The sequence below is a fragment of the Gigantopelta aegis genome, chromosome 7, assembly GCF_016097555.1.
Source record: "Gigantopelta aegis isolate Gae_Host chromosome 7, Gae_host_genome, whole genome shotgun sequence".
Taxonomy (NCBI): domain Eukaryota; kingdom Metazoa; phylum Mollusca; class Gastropoda; order Neomphalida; family Peltospiridae; genus Gigantopelta; species Gigantopelta aegis.
The window spans coordinates 7,171,052-7,192,951 of NC_054705.1; the positions used below are offsets into that span (position 1 = coordinate 7,171,052).

The 21,900-nt window shown below is 38.4% G+C and overlaps 1 protein-coding gene across 1 annotated transcript in view; it reads right to left on the minus strand.

The window, feature by feature from the left end:
• LOC121377467 overlaps positions 1-21,900 on the minus strand; it is a 46,915-nt gene that overhangs the window by 15,277 nt on the left and 9,738 nt on the right. Inside the window, exons 2-11 of the mRNA XM_041505469.1 lie at positions 21,341-21,500; positions 19,465-19,599; positions 11,199-11,308; positions 9,592-9,767; positions 8,653-8,756; positions 5,989-6,260; positions 5,166-5,321; positions 2,767-2,807; positions 1,769-1,860; positions 1,075-1,261 (exon numbers count right to left, since the gene is read on the minus strand). Of these exons, the coding sequence (XP_041361403.1) occupies positions 1,075-1,261; positions 1,769-1,860; positions 2,767-2,807; positions 5,166-5,321; positions 5,989-6,260; positions 8,653-8,756; positions 9,592-9,767; positions 11,199-11,308; positions 19,465-19,599; positions 21,341-21,472 (1,405 nt within the window). The 5' untranslated portion in view covers positions 21,473-21,500. The remainder of the gene's footprint in view (positions 1-1,074; positions 1,262-1,768; positions 1,861-2,766; positions 2,808-5,165; positions 5,322-5,988; positions 6,261-8,652; positions 8,757-9,591; positions 9,768-11,198; positions 11,309-19,464; positions 19,600-21,340; positions 21,501-21,900) is intronic.

The following is a 21,900-nucleotide window of genomic DNA, read 5'->3' on the forward strand; positions in this document are numbered from 1 at the left end:
CATGCCGTACACATGATCATGTAATAATCCCTAGTCAATAATCCCTAGTCAATAATCTTTAGTCAATAATCCCTAGTCAATAATCTGTAGTCGATAATCCCTAGTCAATAATCCCTAGTCGTACCAGGGTCCAGAGACAAAACAAATACAGGAATGAGACACACATGATCATGTAATAATCCCTAGTCAATAATCCCTAGTCAATAATCTCTTGTCAATAATCCCTTGTCAATAATCTCTAGTCAATAATCCCTAGTCAATAATCCCAAGTCAATAATCCCTAGTCAATAATCCCTGGTCGTCACAGGGTCCAGAGACAAAAACACACAGGAATGAGACAATTCCATGCCGTACACATGATCATGTAATAATCCCTAGTCAATAATCCCTAGTCAATAATCCCTAGTCAATAATCTTTAGTCAATAATCCCTAGTCGATAATCCCTAGTCAATAATCCCTAGTCGTACCAGGGTCCAGAGACAAAACAAATACAGGAATGAGACACACATGATCATGTAATAATCCCTAGTCAATAATCCCTAGTCAATAATCTCTTGTCAATAATCCCTAGTCAATAATCCCTAGTCAATAATCCCAAGTCAATAATCCCTAGTCAATAATCCCTGGTCGTCACAGGGTCCAGAGACAAAAACACACAGGAATGAGACAATTCCATGCCGTACACATGATCATGTAATAATCCCTAGTCAATAATCCCTAATCGTCCCAGGGTCCAGAGACAAAAACAAATACAGGAATGAGACACACATGATCATGTGATAATCCCTAGTCGATAATCCCTAGTCGTCCCAGGGTCCAGAGACAAAAACAAATACAGGAATGAGACACACACTATCATGTGATAATCCCTAGTCAATAATCTCTAGTCAATAATCCCGAGTCAATAATCCCTAGTCGTACCAGGGTCCAGAGACAAAAACAAATACAGGAATGAGACACACATGATCATGTAATAATCCCTAGTCAATAATCTCTTGTCAATAATCCCTTGTCAATAATCCCTTGTCAATAATCTCTAGTCAATAATCCTAGTCAATAATCCCAAGTCGTACCAGGGTCCAGAGTGATGTAGTAGGTTTCCTTCTCCTTGAATAAGAACTTAGTGGTGAAACTCAGCTGCCTTCCGAAACCCCCCACTGGATACACAACGGCACTCGTGATGGCGACGTCTATTGAGTATTTAACATCACCCGCAGAGTCGTGGAATCGAATGAAGTTACTTCTGTTTGGTCTCAAAAACTGAGAAAAACAAAAGAATCGAATTGTTTACCAGACAAATGACTATGTGTTGTTTGGTCTCAGAAACTGATTAATTAAAAATACATTAAAGAATTTCTTTAACATATAACGTAAAAATGGACCATTGGTTTCAAAAACTGAATAGTTAAAAATACATTTAAAAATGTGTTTAATAGATCAATAAAAATCAGTTAAAAATAATATTTAAAAAATAACGTTTTTGTGTGTGATGCTATGGTTACTATTTTTTTTTATCTTTCTTACAAATTATAGTGCATGAAAACATCTTTTAACTTACATCTGAGACTCATTACAATAAGAAATCTAAATTAAAATCTGCATTTTTATAACAATCTTACATAAACGTATTTGAAAGTGTGCAAGCGTAAAAAAGAAAAGAAAAAAGAAGATATTAAAAAAACCCACCTCCTCCCCACTCCGAAACGATCAGTTTCATATTGGTTTATGCTTGTCATGAATTATAAGAACAAAAGTAAAAGTACGAACATCTTGGTCAATATTAATTCTCCAGTTACTGTGATTTGGATAAATCATTCCTGTTGGGTACTGACTGCCGACTTGAAACTGTGGTGGGTCCACTAAAAATAAAATAATCAGAAATTAGTGAAACAGATGAAATAAAAGGATAAATAGTCAGTTACAAACTAAAACAAATCAATAATGAGTGAAAGAGAGAGAGAGAGAGAGAGAGAGAGAGAGAGAGAGAGAGAGAGAGAGAGAGAGAGAGAGAGAGAGAGAGAGAGAGAGAGAGAGAGAGAGAGAGAGAGAGAGAGAGAGAGAGAGAGAGAGAGAGAGAGAGGGAGGGAGAGAGAGGGAGAGGAGAGAGAGAGAGAGGGAGAGAGAGAGAGAGAGAGAGAGAGAGAGAGAGAGAGAGAGAGAGAGAGAGGGAGGGAGAGAGAGAGGGAGAGAGAGGGAGAGAGAAAAAGAGGGGGAGAGAGTGTGTGTGTGTGTGTGAGAGAGAGAGAGAGAGAGAGAGTGAAAGAGAGAGGGGAGAGAGAGGGGGAGAGAGTGTGTGTGTGTGAGAGAGAGAGAGAGAGAGAGAGAGAGAGAGAGAGAGAGAGAGAGAGAGAGAGAGAGAGAGAGAGAGAGAGAGAGAGAGAGAGAGAGAGTGAGAGATAAGGAGAGAGAGAAAGTGAAAAAGAGAGTGAAAGAGAGAGAGAGAGACAGAGAGGAGAGAGAGAGAACATACAAAAATCATTACTTGAAGTTATTAAACAAAAATTAACATGACTTTTCAAAAGTGATGGACAAAGCCCTTCTTCCCAGCCCCGCCCAGCTCCGATGGCCCTCATTATAAAAAGGTTTGGTGAAAAGAAGAAAAAAAATGTGGGTGGGTGACATTCACCCATCCAATCTGGCTACACCAGTGCCAGTGTATACCACTAAATTAATATACAGGTGAGTGTTGTGAAATCCACATGGATTACAGGGTATCATAATGTAAATAATCTAGCTGGTAAAGTGTAAAACAAACTGTTTATTACCTCCTCCGAGTAGCGTAATGCATCTCTGAGTTGTTGTTTGTCTGAAATGAGAGATAATACAGCTGAACCCTGTGACTAGGATATGTTGCAGATAACAAGCAGATTAGTTTTAGTATAACAGGAAGCCTTCCGATGAAGGATTGCCATTTTAAAAGTAATGTGACAATTTTTTCTAGCTACATGTATACAGGGAACAGAACCCTTCTGATGAACGATTGCCATTTTAAAAGTAATGTGACCATTTTGTCTAACTATACAGGGTAAATTTTGTTCAGTATCGCGTCGCGATTTGCTACACAAGTTTCAGAGATCGCCACACAATTTTAAAACATTAAACAGCAGTTGCTAATCAATTTTCAATTGACCAGATATGTATAATTTTGAAAACAAAATGCTTACTGCTATAGACAAGACCATATACTATTGTTGACCCCAATTCATTTTTCACTCTTATCACAATTTTTACGGGTAGGTATTGCTATGTTTTCTAAGTTATATACCCACCAGTTATTTTTAAACATGAAAATGCAGGGGCCTAGCTTGGGATTTTGAGGTCGTATGCAAACCTTTTCGGCGATGGAATAAAACACTATTGGCTGTATATATTTTAATGTAAAACAATATTTGTAATCTCAGGTGGTACACAGCTGCGTACCTGCGTATGTGGAAGCTAGTTTCCTGAAATGAAAAGATGACATTTTGTATGCTGATCATCTCTGATATCTTAAAATGTCAAGAAAATTCCTTAAAAAACTTGATGAGGAAAATCCCTCAGTTAACCTTCATTCATTTAGTTCAACTTATTTTTGTGCTCATATCCAATTAAGGTTCAAGCACACTGTCCTGGGCATACACCTCAGCTACCTGCACTCTCTGTCCAGGACAGTGGGTTAGTGGTTAGTGAGAGAGAAGAGGGTGTAGTGGCCTTACACTAAAACTCCAGGACAGTGGGTTAGTGGTCAGTGAGAGAGAAGAGGGTGTAGTGGCCTTACACTGGTTAGTGAGAGAGAAGAGGGTGTAGTGGCCTTACACTGGTTAGTGAGAGAGAAGAGGGTGTAGTGGCCGTACACTAAAACTCCAGGACAGTGGGTTAGCGGTCAGTGACAGAGAAGAGGGTGTAGTGGCCTTACACTGAGTGAGAGAGGGGGTGTAGTGGCCTTACACTGGTTAGTGAGAGAGAAGAGGGTGTAGTGGCCTTACACTGGTGGGTTAGTGGTGAGAGAGAAGAGGGTGTAGTGGCCTTACACTGGTTAGTGAGAGAGAAGAGGGTGTAGTGGCCTTACACTAAAACTCCAGGACAGTGGGTTAGTGGTGTGAGAGAGAAGAGGGTGTAGTGGCCTTACACTGGTTAGTGAGAGAGAGAGGGTGTAGTGGCCTTACACTGGTTAGTGAGAGAGAAGAGGGTGTAGTGGCCGTACACTAAAACTCCAGGACAGTGGGTTAGCTCCAGAGAAGAGGGTGTAGTGGCCTTACACTGGTGTGAGAGAGAAGAGGGTGTAGTGGCCTTACACTGGTTAGTGAGAGAGAAGAGGGTGTAGTGGCCTTACACTAAAACTCCAGGACAGTGGGTTAGTGGTGAGTGAGAGAGAAGAGGGTGTAGTGGCCTTACACTGGTTAGTGAGAGAGAAGAGGGTGTAGTGGCCTTACACTAAAACTCCAGGACAGTGGGTTAGTGGTTAGTGAGAGAGAAGAGGGTGTAGTGGCCTTACACTGGTTAGTGAGAGAGAAGAGGGTGTAGTGGCCTTACACTGGTTAGTGAGAGAGAAGAGGGTGTAGTGGCCTTACACTAAAACTCCAGGACAGTGGGTTAGTGGTTAGTGAGAGAGAAGAGGGTGTAGTGGCCTTACACTGGTTAGTGAGAGAGAAGAGGGTGTAGTGGCCTTACACTGGTTAGTGAGAGAGAAGAGGGTGTAGTGGCCTTACACTAAAACTCCAGGACAGTGGGTTAGTGGCCAGTGAGAGAGAAGAGGGTGTAGTGGCCGTACACTAAAACTCCAGGACAGTGGGTTAGTGGTGAGTGAGAGAGAAGTAAAGAGGAAAGTAGTGGCCTTACACTAAAACTCGCTCTGGGTGGGAGCCAGTACCGGGCTGCAAACTCGGTACCTACCAGCCTTATGTCCGATGGCTTAACCACGACACCATGGCTCCAGGCCAGTCGAATTACTCTAACACCAACTTGATGATGAAAAGCTGTGTAAGAGAATTACAAACACTCTGATATCAAGTGGATGAAAATGCTTCAGTAGCTATGTAACAAAGTCACAAACACTGTCACCACCTTGATGAAACTTCCCCAATAGCTAACAGAGTCACAAACACTGTCACCAACTTGATGAAACTTCCCCAGTAGCTAACAGAATCACGAACACTCTGACACTGCCTGTAAGAGAATGACGTACCCTGTGTTATCGATAGCTGTGAAGCAGAAGATGTTCGGACCGTCCTGGCTGGACGTTGGCGTCCACGTGATGTTCACATACCACACCTGTGGTTCAAGCACTGACAGAGCACTCTTTTCCAAACCAACCGGCGAAACCGTCGTAATGTCGATAATACTGAAATGTTAAAGTTTGTTATGTTTAATAACATGACTACAGTACACATTGATCATTGGCCATTGGATGTCAAACATCTGGTAATTCTATGGTACTTTTTTTCATTAGCAGTATGGGGTCCTTTATTTACATTTTCCCACACAAACATATACCAGCATTGGTAGGAAAAACAAAACAAAAAAGAAACAAAAACAAAAGACTCCAAAAGCCCCACAAAAACAACAACAATAAAAACACTATCAGTAATTTTAGAAAAGACACCTAACAATATCCCCAAGTTTCATAGCATACATCATAAATAGTTTAGTTTAGTTAAAGTTTATTTTATTTAACGACACCATTAGAGCACATTGATTTATTAATAACTGGCTATTGGATGTCAAACATTTGGTAATTTTGACAAATAGTCTTAGAAAAAAACCCATTACATTTTTTCATTAGTAGCAGTGGATCTTTTATGTGCACCATACCACAGACAGGATTGCACATACCACGACCTTTGATATACCAGTCGTGTTACACTTTCTGGAAAGAGAAATAGCCCAATGGGCCCACCGATGGGGATCGATCCTAAACTGGCTGCGCAACAAGCGAGCACTTTACCACTGGGCTATGACCAGCCCTAGCCAATATCAACTGTACTGATGGCATTTTAACAAGACCTCACCTTGTTGTCGGTCTTCCCGATTTAACGACGATCTTTTCGAAATACATCGTCCCCGTGGGAACCCCGACACACGACTCATCTGCTCTCGTGTCGCCTATGAACTCCGGCTGACTGGAACAGTTCGCGTTTGATGTGAAGACGAACACGAGGAACTGGAGAGGGATGGAGCTAAGCGGGGTGTCGGAAATGGCCGTCTCGAAATCTTCAATCATCAGGGCAACCGCGTACCAGCCGGCTCGTCTGGTGGCCGAGTACTTGATGGTACAATCACGCTGTAAATAGATTGATCACTAGAGAAATTCTCTCCAGTTTACTGTCCTTAAAGGGACTGTCCTCAGTTTGCAGCCATTGTAAGATGTTTGCGAAACAGAGTCTTAATTGCTAGCAACTACTATTTCATACTAAATAAATTTTCTTGTTTAGAATGCCAGTGTCTGTATATCGAATGTGTTTGCAGTCATATACTAATGTTTGTAGTACTCACTTTAATTTGTGATATATACATGTGTATTTGTTAGTACATACAAAATTATTGGGAGGTAAAAATCTGGTTTGGGCTACTACAAGCATCAGGACAACAGCAAACACTTTGCAAATACAGACATTGATATTTTAAATAAGAAAATGTATTTAATTAAAAAGGCTCTATTGGCCGGAAACATTTTACAATGGTGGTAAACTCAAAACTGTCCCTTTAAAAAAAAGAAAAAAAAAAGAAAGAAATGTTTTATTTAATGACGCACTCAACACATTTTATTTAGTTATATGGCTTGAGACATATGGTTAAGGACCACACAGAAATTGAAGGAGGAAGCCTGCTGTCACCATTTCATGGGCTACTCTTTTCGATTAGCAGCAAGGGATCTTTTATATGCATCATCCCAGACAGGGTAGTACATACCACAACCTTTGATATACCAGTCATGGTGCACTGGACCGGCCTTGGTGGCGTCGTGGTGAGGCCATCGGTCTACAGGCTGGTAGGTACTGGGTTTGGATCCCAGTCGAGGCATGGGATTTTTAATCCAGATACCGACTCCAAACCCTGAGTGAGTGCTCCGCAAAGGCTCAATGGGTAGGGTAAACCACTTGCACTGACCAGTGATCCATAACTGGTTCAACAAAGGCCATGGTTTGTGCTATCCTGCCTGTGGGAAGCGCACATAAAAGATCCCTTGCTGCTAATTGGAAGAGTAGCCCATGTAGTGGCGACAGCGGGTTTCCTCTCAAAATCTATGTGGTCCTTAACCATATGTCTGATGCCATATAACTGTAAATAAAATGTATTGAGTGCGTCGTTAAATAAAACATTTCTTTGGTGCACTGGCTGGAATGAGATATAGCCCAATGGGCCACCAACAGGGATCGATCTCACACCATCAAGCGAGCGCTGTACCACTGGGCTAAGTCCCGCCCCCTTTAAGAATAAGAAAAACTAAATCTGCCGCCAATACAGCTAGAGGCTACTTCTTGTGATTAGTAACACAGTAGTCCTCATTATACGCCAATACAGCTAGAGGCTACTTCTTGTGATCAGTGACACAGTAGTCCTCATTATACGCCAGTACAGCTAGAGGCTACTTCTTGTGATCAGTAACACAGTAGTCCTCATTATACGCCAGTACAGCTAGAGGCTACTTCTTGTGATCAGTAACACAGTAGTCCTCATTATACGCCAGTACAGCTAGAGGCTACTTCTTGTGATCAGTGACACAGTAGTCCTCATTATACGCCAGTACAGCTAGAGCCTACTTCTTGTGATCAGTGACACAGTAGTCCTCATTATACGCCAATACAGCTAGAGCCTACTTCTTGTGATCAGTGACACAGTAGTCCTCATTATACGCCAGTACAGCTAGAGCCTACTTCTTGTGATCAGTGACACAGTAGTCCTCATTATACGCCAATACAGCTAGAGGCTACTTCTTGTGATCAGTGACACAGTAGTCCTCATTATACGCCAATACAGCTAGAGGCTACTTCTTGTGATCAGTGACACAGTAGTCCTCATTATACGCCAGTACAGCTAGAGCCTACTTCTTGTGATCAGTAACACAGTAGTCCTCATTATACGCCAATACAGCTAGAGGCTACTTCTTGTGATCAGTAACAAAGTAGTCCTCTTTATACGGCAGACCGTAAAGTTTGTTTTGTTTAACGACACCAGTAGTGGGACTTTTGATTTCTTAATGAGATATGTCCCTTTAATGAGATGTGTCCTACCTGTAACAAGATTTAAAGACACTGCATTAGTGTCTTGTCAGCATGGTACTCTCATGCATATCGAGTAAACTACCATGTTAAGGCGCAATACCATTTACCCGTAGGCCTAAACATTTGACCTACTTTGCTCAGAGCAGTTCCAGAACAATTACATGAGGGATATGGGGAAGACAGGAATGGATCTGTCATAATGGACACAAATAAATCTAATCCCCTCCTATCATTCCACGTCTATTATTGTCCACCACAACATCCCGTTTCTTGTCTGTCCTAGTGCAGCATGTTCCTGTCTCTTGTGACCATCTGTAAATGAAGCACTTCTGCCAATTCCCATCAGTTTTTTCTTTTATTGAGGCCCAAGTCTACCCACTTCGAAAACTCCCTCCCATTTCTGATGGTTGTGTCTGGATGTGCCCTTAATTTGGACCTGCCCTTATGTACCTCATTGATCTCAGCACCAGGAAATGTTTTACAGACTCCGGCACATTCTGACTTGGACGCTTCCGCCCATCTACATCTGATGAAGTCATGGTCCGGGTCGTTCACTGGAAAGAGAGAAAAAAGGAGATAAGAATTCCACATAATTAAATGTCTCACCCACCATAAACATTTTCAGTGCATCATGATGAACATTTAACATCTGTTCATTCATCCCTTCCTTCATTAATTCATTCATCCATTCATGTGGTGGGCATCCAAATGTGAAACTATAAGTTCCATCCATCCCTCCCTCACTCCCTCCGTCCATCTGTCCCTCTCTCCCTCCACCCACCCATCCCTCTCTCCCTCTGTCCCTCCCTCCACCCACCCATCCCTCTCTCAATCCATCCATCCATCCACCCACCCATCCATCCATCCATGCGATGAACATCCATAGCTGAAACTAAAACCCAAGTTTCATTGACCCAGGACTGTGAAACTTTAACGTTAAACTTTAACACAAACATTAAAGTTTCACGTTTAGATCAGTTTTTTGATGCTGAAGTCATAACCTAATTTTACCTGGAATTGTTATCATATGGTTACACCGGTGCTGTTGTATTAACCTAATTTTACCTGGAATTGTTATCGAGTGGTTACACAGGTGCTGTAGTATTAACCTGATTTCACCTGGAATTATTATCGTATGGTTACACCGGTGCTGTAGTATTAACCTGATTTTACCTGGAATTGTTATCGTGTGGTTACACCGGTGCTGTAGTCTTAACCTAATTTTACCTGGGATTGTTATCGTCTGGTTACACCGGTGCTGTAGTATTAAGCTAATTTTACCTGGGATTGTTATCGTCTGGTTACACCGGTGCTGTAGTATTAACCTGATTTTACCTGGGATTGTTATCATCTGGTTACACCGGTGCTGTAGTATTAACCTAATTTTACCTGGAATTGTTAACGTGTGGTTACACCGGTGCTGCAGTCTCACAATGGGTGTCATGGCCGTCCTCGGAGAGGAATTTACGAGACCTGTGTCATTTCTTGTCGTCAGATTGAGTTTCATCCGCACCTCCCAGTTACCTCCCCCTTGTACCAAGCTGATCCAGTCACCTCCTGTATAGCTGGAAAGAAAAACCCCCAAAAACATTTGTTAATGACACCCCAATAAATGTGGGTTTCCAGATTTGAGATTGTGATATATTTGTTAAGAATCAGGAACTGCCCATAACTGGTAACAACCCTCACTATTGATAGTTTCAAAACTGACATATAAACAGGGGAGGGCTAGATAACACTTGAGCTTCACCCTTACATACCTGGTTGAGCAAGGCACCAGTAAACGAAAACCGGGAATCAACAAGAGTAAGTTAAGAGTGAAAATGTATTTGATTAAAACACATAACAGCTGAGGTGCTCATTACATGTAGTATTTCAATTACGGCGGGACGTAGCCCAGTGGTAAAGCACTCGCTTGATGCACAGTCGGTCTGGGATCAATCCCCACCAGTGGGCCCATTGGGCTATTTCTCGCTCCAGCCAGTGCACTACGACTGGTACATCAAAGGCTGTGGTATGTGCTATCCTGTCTATGGGATGGTGCATATAAAAGATCCCTTGCTGCTAATAAAAAAGAGTAGCCCATGAAGTGACGACAGCGGGTTTTGTCTTTCAATATCTGTGTGGTTCTTAACCATATGTCTGACGCCATACCTGCATAACCATAAATAAAATGTGTTGAGTGCATCATTAAATAAACTAGTGAACTATGAATGATCGGCTATTGGATGGCAAACATTTCAACATTCTGACATGTCTAACGTAGTGAATTATGAATTATCGGCTATTGGATGGCAAACATTTCAACATTCCGACACGCAGTCTTCTCCGAAACTCAAATCCTACATTTCTCATGAGATTCAAATCCAAACAGGTCTTCAAACCCTCAAAGCTGGGCAATTTCCACAGTCCCTTTTAAATATTAATCTATAACAGAACCTCTCTAAACTGGACACCTCTTAAAATAAGATGTTTTTCTTGATCCATTGGGTGTCTGGTTTAGAGGTGTTGTACTGTAAATATATTTATCATCCATTAAAGGCTTTTGTAGGAAATATCGCTGGCATTATATTTTGCAATATCTTCTGCAATATTCTCCTTGGAGATATCGCTTCTTTTTGTTACTGTGTACATTTCAGCGTTAACCTATTATTAGTGACATCACGCCACTGTCATTCTGCTAGTTAACGAGTTTACCACTACTAAATATTAATGCAATCTGTCACTGTTGTGAGGTATAGATAAGGCAATTCCAACCCGAGGAACAAAATCTTTTTTGTGAGGGCCGAGGCTGGAATAAAAAATAGCCCAATGGGCCCACCGATGGGGATTGATCACAAACTGACCGTGCATCAAGCGAGTGCTTTACCACTGGGCTACGTCCCACTCCCCCTGTGCATAACTAGTGCATAACTATTGTATGCACTTCAGGCAATCTTAGCACAAAGATCGCTTCATCGAACGGGGCCCATGTGAACCAAAAAAAGTGTCATTACCTGACTTCAAAGTTGCCATTGTTAGGAAAAGTGAAGTTGTATGTCTTCTCTCCTGCTGACCAGTCTTCCGTGACACTGAAATCTGTACACTGGTAAGTCATGGAACCCACCTAGCAGATAACAAGAATAGTTACATGTAGATGTTGTAATATCATAATTATCTTTACCAAGACATTAACATGATAACGCATGGAACCCACCTAGGAAATAACAATGATAGAACATGGTGTAATACCGTAATTATTTCTGCCAATACATCAGCATGAATTGATCAACTGTTGACAACATGGGAAATAATATATTTTACTGAAATCTGTGCATTGGTAAGTCATAGTACCCACCTAAGCGATAACAACGTGATATCTTAATCAAAACATTAAAATGAATGCATCAACATGGGAGATAAAATTTTACTGAAATCTGTAAGTCATGGTGCCCATGCATGATAATCATGACAATGTAGCACACTCATCTAAACATTAACGAATCGGACCTCGGAACTTTGAAAATCTGCGTGACCCATTTGTCGGTTACGCAGAAATAAATCTAAGTAACCCATTTCATTTTTGTATAACCCATTATATCAAAGTAAATTGTGTTCCAAATTTCGCACGAACCAAAAATAGGTTATGAAAAATTAGATTCGCGTGAGCAACGCGTGAAGAAAACGTTTGTTCTCGCAAATTTCAAAGGCCTGATGAATGAATATAGCAGATAATATATTTTACTAATGCAGAGCACAAACATAACTTCAGTTTTATTAAACTTTATTATAGGCATATATCCTAGTTTTAGTCCTTAAAAATGGACACTAAATTTATTAATCTACAAACCTGCAACATATACATTTGGATACAGTTATAACAGAGAGAAGCTAAAGTATATGGTGTTTAAACATGGAAATGCTGTCTAAAATTACCTATAGCTTGGCTAGATAACCGTTTATTCTCAGACGAACGTGCGTTTTTAGAATTAAGAAAAAATGCATTTTGGTGTGTTGCAAAAACCTGGATGATTATCACTGGCCTCGGTGGCGCACTGGTTAAGCCATCAGACTGCAGGCTGGTAGGTACAGGGTTCACAGCCCGGTACCAGCTCCAACCCAGAGCGAGTTTTTAAGGGCTCAGTGGGTAGGTGTAAGGCCACTACACCCTCTTCTCTCTCACTAACCACTAACCAACAGTTACTAACAACTAACCCACTGTCCTGGACAGACAGCCCGGATAGCTGAGGTGTGTGCCCAGGATAGCGTGATTGAACCCTAATTGGATATAAACATGAAAATAAGTTGAAATGAATGGATAATTATCAAAAATGGCTTTAAATAGTGAAAAATGTCTTGTAGAGTTCAAAAACTAGGTTCTGTCCCTTTAACAAATGTTGTAAACAACTTTGATGCAACTCATGAATCATTGTTAACTGAATCATTAATAGACTTTGATGCAACTCATGAATCATTGTTAACTGAATCATTAATAGACTTTGATGCAACTCATGAATCATTGTTAACTGAATCATTAATAGACTTTGATGCAACTCATGAATCATTGTTAACTGAATCATTAATAGACTTTGATGCAACTCATGAATCATTGTTAACATTGTTTTGAACAAATCATTGTTAACTGAATCACTTTGATGCAACTCATGAATCATTGTTAACTGAATCATTAATAGACTTTGATGCAACTCATTCATTGTTAACTGAATCATGTCATCATGAATCATTGTTAACTGAACAAATCATTGTAAAAATCATTAATAGACTTTGATGCAACTCATGAATCATTGTTAACTGAATCATTAATAGACTTTGATGCAACTCATGAATCATTGTTAACTGAATCATTAATAGACTTTGATGCAACTCATGAATCATTGTTAACTGAATCATTAATAGACTTTGATGCAACTCATGAATCATTGTTAACAAATCTTAATGATTTGATGCAACTCATGAATCATTGTTAACTGAATTATTAATAGACTTTTAATTTGAAACTCATGAATCATTGTTAACTGAATTTAATGCAACTGAATCATTGTTAACTGAATTAATAGACTTTGAACTCATGAATCACTCATGAATCATTGTTTAACAAATGTACTGAACAACTTTGATGCAACTCATGAATCATTGTTAACTGAATCATTAATAGACTTTGAAACTCATGAATAGACTTTGATGCAACTCATGAATCATTGTTAACTGAATCATTAATAGACTTTGATGCAACTCATGAATCATTGTTAACTGAATCATTAATAGACTTTGATGCAACTCATGAATCATTGTTAACTGAATCATTAATAGACTTTGATGCAACTCATGAATCATTGTTAACTGAATCATTAATAGACTTTTAAACCTTACTGATCATTATTTAACAAATGTTGTAAACAACTTTGATGCAACTCATGAATCATTGTTAACTGAATTATTAATAGACTTTTAAACCTTTAAACTGTCATTATTTAACAAATGTTGTAAACAACTTTGATGCAACTCATGAATCATTGTTAACTGAATTATTAATAGACTTTTAAACCTTTAAACTGTCATTATTTAACAAATGTTGTAAACTTTGATGCAACTTTGATGCAACTCATGAATCATTGTTAACTGAATCATTGTTATGAATATTATTAATAGACTTTTAAACCTTTAAACTGTCATTATTTAACAAATGTTGTAAACAACTTTGATGCAACTCATGAATCATTGTTAACTGAATCATTAATAGACTTTTAAACCTTTAAACTGTCATTATTTAACAAATGTTGTAAACAACTTTGATGCAACTCATGAATCATTGTTAACTGAATTATTAATAGACTTTTCAAACCTTTAAACTGAATCATTATTTAACAAATGTTGTAAACAACTTTGATGCAACTCATGAATCATTGTTAACTGAATTATTAATAGACTTTTAAACCTTTAAACTGTCATTATTTAACAAATGTTGTAAACAACTTTGATGCAACTCATGAATCATTGTTAACTGAATTATTAATAGACTTTTAAACCTTTAAACTGTCATTATTTAACTGAATTATGTTGTAAACAACTTTGATGCAACTCATGAATCATTGTTAACTGAATTATTAATAGACTTTTAAACCTTTAAACTGTCATTATTTAACAAATGTTGTAAACAACTTTGATGCAACTCATGAATCATTGTTAACTGAATTATTAATAGACTTTTAAACCTTTAAACTTCATTATTTAACAAATGTTGTAAACAACTTTGATGCAACTCATGAATCATTGTTAACTGAATTATTAATAGACTTTTAAACCTTTAAACTGTCATTATTTAACAAATGTTGTAAACAACTTTGATGCAACTCATGAATCATTGTTAACTGAATTATTAATAGACTTTTAAACCTTTAAACTGTCATTATTTAAATAGACAAAATGTTGTAAACAACTTGAATCATTGTTAACTGAATTATTAATAGACAAACCTTTAAACTGTCATTATTTAACAAATGTTGTAAACTTTGATGCAACTCATGAATCATTGTTAACTGAATTATTAATAGACTTTTAAACCTTTAAACTGTCATTATTTAACAAATGTTGTAAACAACTTTGATGCAACTCATGAATCATTGTTAACTGAATTATTAATAGACTTTTAAACCTTTAAACTGTCATTATTTAACAAATGTTGTAAACAACTTTGATGCAACTCATGAATCATTGTTAACTGAATTATTAATAGACTTTTAAACCTTTAAACTGTCATTATTTAACAAATGTTGAATAGACTTTTTAACCTTTAAACTGTCATTATTTAACAAATGTTGTAAACTTTGATGCAACTCATGAATCATTGTTAACTGAATTATTTAGACTTTTAAACCTTTAAACTGTCATTATTTAACAAATGTTGTAAACATTTGATGCAACTCATCATTGTTAACTGAATTATTAATAGACTTTTAAACCTTTAAACTGTCATTATTTAACAAATGTTGTAAACAACTTTGATGCAACTCATGAATCATTGTTAACTGAATTATTAATAGACTTTTAAACCTTTAAACTGTCATTATTTAACAAATGTTGTAAACAACTTTGATGCAACTCATGAATCATTGTTAACTGAATTATTAATAGACTTTTAAACCTTTAAACTGTCATTATTTAACAAATGTTGTAAACAACTTTGATGCAACTCATGAATCATTGTTAACTGAATTATTAATAGACTTTTAAACCTTTAAACTGTCATTATTTAACAAATGTTGTAAACAACTTTGATGCAACTCATGAATCATTGTTAACTGAATTATTAATAGACTTTTAAACCTTTAAACTGTCATTATTTAACAAATGTTGTAAACAACTTTGATGCAACTCATGAATCATTGTTACTGAATTATTAATAGACTTTTAAACCTTTAAACTGTCATTATTTAACAAATGTTGTAAACAACTTTGATGCAACTCATGAATCATTGTTAACTGAATTATTAATAGACTTTTAAACCTTTAAACTGTCATTATTTAACAAATGTTGTAAACAACTTTGATGCAACTCATGAATCATTGTTAACTGAATTATTAATAGACTTTTAAACCTTTAAACTGTCATTATTTAACAAATGTTGTAAACAACTTTGATGCAACTCATGAATCATTGTTAACTGAATTATTAATAGACTTTTAAACCTTTAAACTGTCATTATTTAACAAATGTTGTAAACAACTTTGATGCAACTCATGAATCATTGTTAACTGAATTATTAATAGACTTTTAAACCTTTAAACTGTCATTATTTAACAAATGTTGTAAACAACTTTGATGCAACTCATGAATCATTGTTAACTGAATTATTAATAGACTTTTAAACCTTTAAACTGTCATTATTTAACAAATGTTGTAAACAACTTTGATGCAACTCATGAATCATTGTTAACTGAATTATTAATAGACTTTTAAACATTTAAACTGTCATTATTTAAAATTCTGAAAACACAATGTTGCCTAAAAATAAAAACTCTACTAGAAATTTAACTAAGATTATCAGGTTACTGCTAAAGCAATATGACCATTGTACGTCACCTGCTGGGCCCAACAGTGAATGTTAAGCATTTGGTAATTCTGACATATAGTTTCAGAGAGGAAACCTGCTACATTTTTCCCATTAGTACCAAGGAATCTTTTATATATAATCCCCCACTCATTTTTATCAAGTTAAAGTCTTTTGTTTAAGGACATCACCAGAGCACACTGATTTATTAATATTTCATCCACTAAATGGCATGTCAAATATACAATTCTGACATATAGCTAGTCTTATAGAGAGAAAGCCGGCTACATTTTCCCATAAGTAGCAATGGTTCATCTGTGATGTAAATATACAGAACTTCACATGCGTTGTTTTCGTTTCCTAATTCCTGCTCAAGTTTATTTTGCGCAAGAATATATACCACAAGATCGCGATACAAAATAAATTTATCACATGGTTTCAAAATGTCTTTATCACTATAGTCAAACCGAATATCAGGGCCGTAGCTAGGATTTTTTGTTTGAGGGGCAACTGAGTAGTTAATAGTTTAAAACTCCTTAAACAGTTAAGAAGAGAATTTTCTTTAACTTTCTATGTTTTCTGGATTTTTTTCTTGCCCCCCCCACCCCCCCCCGCTAGCTACGGCCCTGAATATGTATGTAATAATTATAGGATATTAAACGAGCTTCCATTTCGTATTATGTTTTTGTCCTGAGTGAAATAATTTCCAATTGTCACGAGCTTTAGCGAGTGACAAAGAAAATTATTTCACCCATAACTGATCTCAATTTATATCACTCAACTCATTTGGCTGACGTTCCTGTAACTGACAGTGTAAGGTTGTAGTGCACTGACTGATGACCTCATCGCGTGACGTAACACTCAAAGTGTTATGTCCCACTTGGCATTCTATTGAGATGTATCACTTTGATATGTACCAAGATATGTTTAACCTTGCTATTACTTTATTCAAAACACTTTATATAGAGACAAAGAACACTAAATAACAAACTAAATATAAACCATTTGTTGAAGGAGTTAAGACTAAGATATATAATAGAAAGCGAAATTTCCTTCAGTGGAAGCAGATATCATAAATTTAATACCAGGTGGGCTAACTATCATTGTCTTTTCCGTGAAAACAGCTAGCAAATTAATTTGTATTCCAACTTTCGAGGGCTCAAAAATCCCCCCAAAAAACAAACCAAAAAACCCAACAAACTTTTATATGTATATTTTTCAACTTTTTACAATAACTGTACAGTTGTCATACATTACATGTACAGATATAGCCTTGGATGTCGTGTGAATATGTGAGTGAAAATTGAGTTTAAAAACACTTTAAAAATCACAGATTTTTTTTTAATGTTAAAAACAATTTTTGACCATCTGCCCTTGATTCCCCTGGATGGGGGTAGGCACAGTGTAACAGGGAATCTGCGAATTAAAGGGACCGTAGCAAGAGTATTTTGAAGCCAAAAGGTGGAGGGGTTAAAGAATCCACTAGGGTCATTTCGTCTTGTTTTTTGGAAAAACAAAGGCTTCACCCTCTAAAAATCAAAAAGCAGTTGAAAAATGATATGTGTTTATTTCCTGTATTTACTTTGGTAAACTCCGGCTTGGATCGTATGAAATCGTTTATAAACCATTTATTTTTAGACTCCTCTGGTTATTATATAGACTGAGCAAGGGCAAAGGAAGGAAATGTTTTATTGAACGATGCACTCAACACATTTTATTTACGGTTATATGGCATCAGACATATGGTTAAGGACCACACAGATATATAGAGAGAGGAAACACTGTCGCCACTTCATGGGCTACTCTTTTCAATTAGCAGAAAGGGATCTTTTATATGCACCATCCCACAGACAGGGTAGTACATACCACAGCCTTTGATATACCAGTCATGGTGCACTGGCTGGAACAAGAAATAGCCCAATGGGCCCACCGACGGGGATCGACTGCGTATCGAGTGAGCTCTATACCACTGGGCTACGTCCTGCCCCCGAGCAAGGGCAAAGTATCATAACAACCAGCCATGAAACATGGTCACATATTTCCTTTCCTTCCTGGGTCCTTTAAATGGAGGGCCCTAGCTGCGAGTAACCCCCCCCCCCCCCCCACACACACACACTCACACTTGTGGCTATTATTATCCCCCCTCCGGGCTTATTCCGGTTAAATACCGTATCTGTGGCGAGTGGATGATGACATTTGGCTACTGAATAGCTTTAATTTACTGGCCAGCAGCAAGTGAAAAATACTTCTGCATTGAGCCCTGTTTAATATCAAAACTTTAATTTACTGGCCAGCAGCAAGTGACAAATACTTCTGCATTGAGCCCTGTTTAATATCAAAACTTTCATTTACTAGCCAGCAGCAAGTGACAAATACTTCTGCATTGAGCCCTGTTTAATATCAAAGCTTTAATTTTAAGATCCTGATTTAATCTAAACTAATAGTTGGTTTATCAAAACTTTCATTTTATTAAAGAGAATTAAGAAAAACCCAGAACGTTCTTTTTTATTTATATCTAGATATTCTTTATTTTGTTTTTGTTGAAGGTAAACAAGGGGCAAAGCTCTCCCTGTCTCTTTCAACAAAAACAAACTGGTTCACATAGCACCTTGGGCATGTCCACCACTGTGAAGCCAAAGTTGCTCTTATTTTAGTCTATTGAGGGGGGGGGGGGGGAGGGGTCTGCAGAGAGCATGGGCGGATCCAAGGGGGGGGGGACCAGGGGGACGCGTCCCCCCCAAAAATTGTTCAAGTGCCCTCAAAATGTCCAAGTGCCCTTTTTGTTTGTAGAATTTTTTTTTTTTTTAAGTAAACAATAATTATATTGTAGATAAATGAAATCAAGATTTTCATGTACATGCGCAAGCTTGCAGATATGTGTCTGTGTTATTGAGTCTCAATGGGGCCCCATTGAGGTTCTAACGCGAGTGACGCCAATTTACTTCATTATTGCTAGTATATTATGACGTAGAACTATAGGAATTCATATTAATTGTAAATATCAAAACTTGTAGTAAGGTGCCCTTTTGACGAGTCAATGTGCCCTTCTTTTTTGGTCCCCCCCTAAAAATATTTCCTGGATCCGCCCATGGAGAGACTAAATGATTTAGTCTCTTTTGGCTTCATATATGTACTTTTGCTACGATCCCTAAAAAAAAAAGAAATTAAAAAAGAAGAAGATATGTTTAACCATACCGGTAATAACAGAACGTACCGTTCCCGAGCACCCAATTCGACAGAGGAGCTGGTCGTTGATGCCGATGATACTGCCGGATTCCACCGTGCTGGCGTCGCACCTCGTGCTGCTGCTGTACGACCGCCTCCACGCGATCCTGTGAGTTATCTGAACCTGCGGACACCACAAACAGCACTCACAGAACGAGGGAAATGGTTTATTTAACCACACACTCAACACATTTTATTTATGGTTATATGGCGTCGGACATATGGTTATGGACCACACAGATATTGAGGGAGGAAACCCGCTGTCACCACTTCATGGGCTACTTTTTTTCGATTAGCAACAAGGGATCTTTAATATGCACCACCCCATAGACAGGATAGCACATACCACAGCCTTTGATATACCAGTCGTGGTGCACTGGCTAGAACAAGAAATAGCCCACTGGACCCACCGACGGGGATCGATCTTAGACCGACCGCGCATCAAGCGAGCGCGTTACCACTGGGCTACGTCCCGCCCTATCACTGACAGAGCCCAGCTAGAGTCAACTCTTAAAGTTTGTTTAACGACACCACTAGAGCACACTGATTTATTAATCATCGGCTATTGGATGTGAAACATTTGGTAATTTTGACATATAGTCTTAGAGAGTAAACCCACTACATTTTCTTCATTAGTGGCAAGGGATCTTTTATATGCACCATCCCGCAGACAGGATAACACATACCACAGCCTTTATTTACGTCGTGGTGCACTGACTGGAATGAGAAATAGCCCAATGGGCCCACTGACGGGGATCAATTCCAAACCGACCACGCATCAAGCGAGCGTTTTACCACTGGGCTACGTCTCACCCCATCACTAACAGAGCACTGGACTTTAGTTTCTGAAGTATGCACATTTTCTCTTTCTTAAGAATGACACCTAAAGAACAGTGGACTTTAGTTTCTGAAGTATACACATTTTCTCTTTCTTATAAGTATGACACCTAAAGAGCTGTAGACTTTAGTTTCTGAAGTATGCACATTTTCTCTTTCTTATAAGTATGACACCTAAAGAGCGGTGGACTTTAGGTTCAGGTACATTATCTCTTAGCTCAAATGTCGTTTAGCCCCACCCTGTTTCTATGCTGGTTTCAAAACCAATATATAAACAGGGAAGGGCTGGAAGAAACTTCAGCTAAGATATCACAAAAGCTATTCACTCAAGTTTCAGAACATTTTGAATTTTCTTTTAACGACACCATTAGAGCACATTGATTTATTAATCATCGGCTATTGGATGAGAAAACATTTGGTAATTTTGACATAGTCTTCAAGAGGAAATCTGCTACATTTTCTCCATTAGTATTAAGGGATCTTTTATATGCACCATCCCACAGACAAGATAGCACATACCACAGCCTTTATATACCAGTTGTGGTGCACTGGCTGGAACGAGAAATAGCTCAATGGGCCCATCGACAGTGATCGATGCCAAACCGACTGTGCATCCAGCGAGCACTTTACCACTGGACTACGTCCTGCCCCCGAGTCACGTCTAGGGACAATATACCAATAAGGGGAGGGCTAGATGTTACTCGAGCTATGACGGAGCTGTGGACTGAGTTTCAGAGCCTGCCTAAAGAACACATAGCGAAGGGACCTCCAGGTGGACACCAAGACAGGATACACCTGGATGCAGCTTGAAACCAGAGAACACATGGCGAAGGGACCTCCAGGTGGACACCAAGAAGACAGGATACACCTGGAGGCAGCTTGAAACCAGAGCCCAGGACAGACAACTCTCAAAATCTGTACAGTCAATGGCCTATGCCCCAGAAGGGACGACATACATAAGTAAGTACCCAGTCTGCCCTCACCCCCCTCACCCCCCCCCCCCTAGTTCCTATAATTCTGCTACATACTGTGTTTTCGGGTACACCCGGACCATCCAGTGATTTCCATGTGATCTGGGCTCCGCGGAAATGTGACGCAAAAACCTCACTTCCTGGAACAACAAGTATCAAGGTGGCCAACCACCAGCATCCCACCAACATCTTCCGTGATGTCTTCCGTGATGTCCGTCTGAAGTAAATAAAGATTCATGAAGATTTCAGTTTTGGGGGATTTATCTAGGCGTTCTGTCGGTACAAACATAGCGCCGGTCCTGAAAGAAAATGGCACTGAACATTCTTAACTTGTGTACCACAAATTCCCAATATATATACATGTATATTATGTATGTATATATATATATTATGTATGTATATGTATATGTATATGTATATGTGTATGTGTATATGTATATCTATATGTATATACAGGCCCTTGGCAAATGGGAGGTCGGGGAAGTCGGTCAACCCCCCTCCTTATGGGTGACTTTTTTTTTCAATATGCCCCCAGAACCCCCTAAGCCTAAACGACCTCTTCCTCTCAACATCCTAGCTATGGGCCTGATATATATATATATTGTCTGTTCCAATAT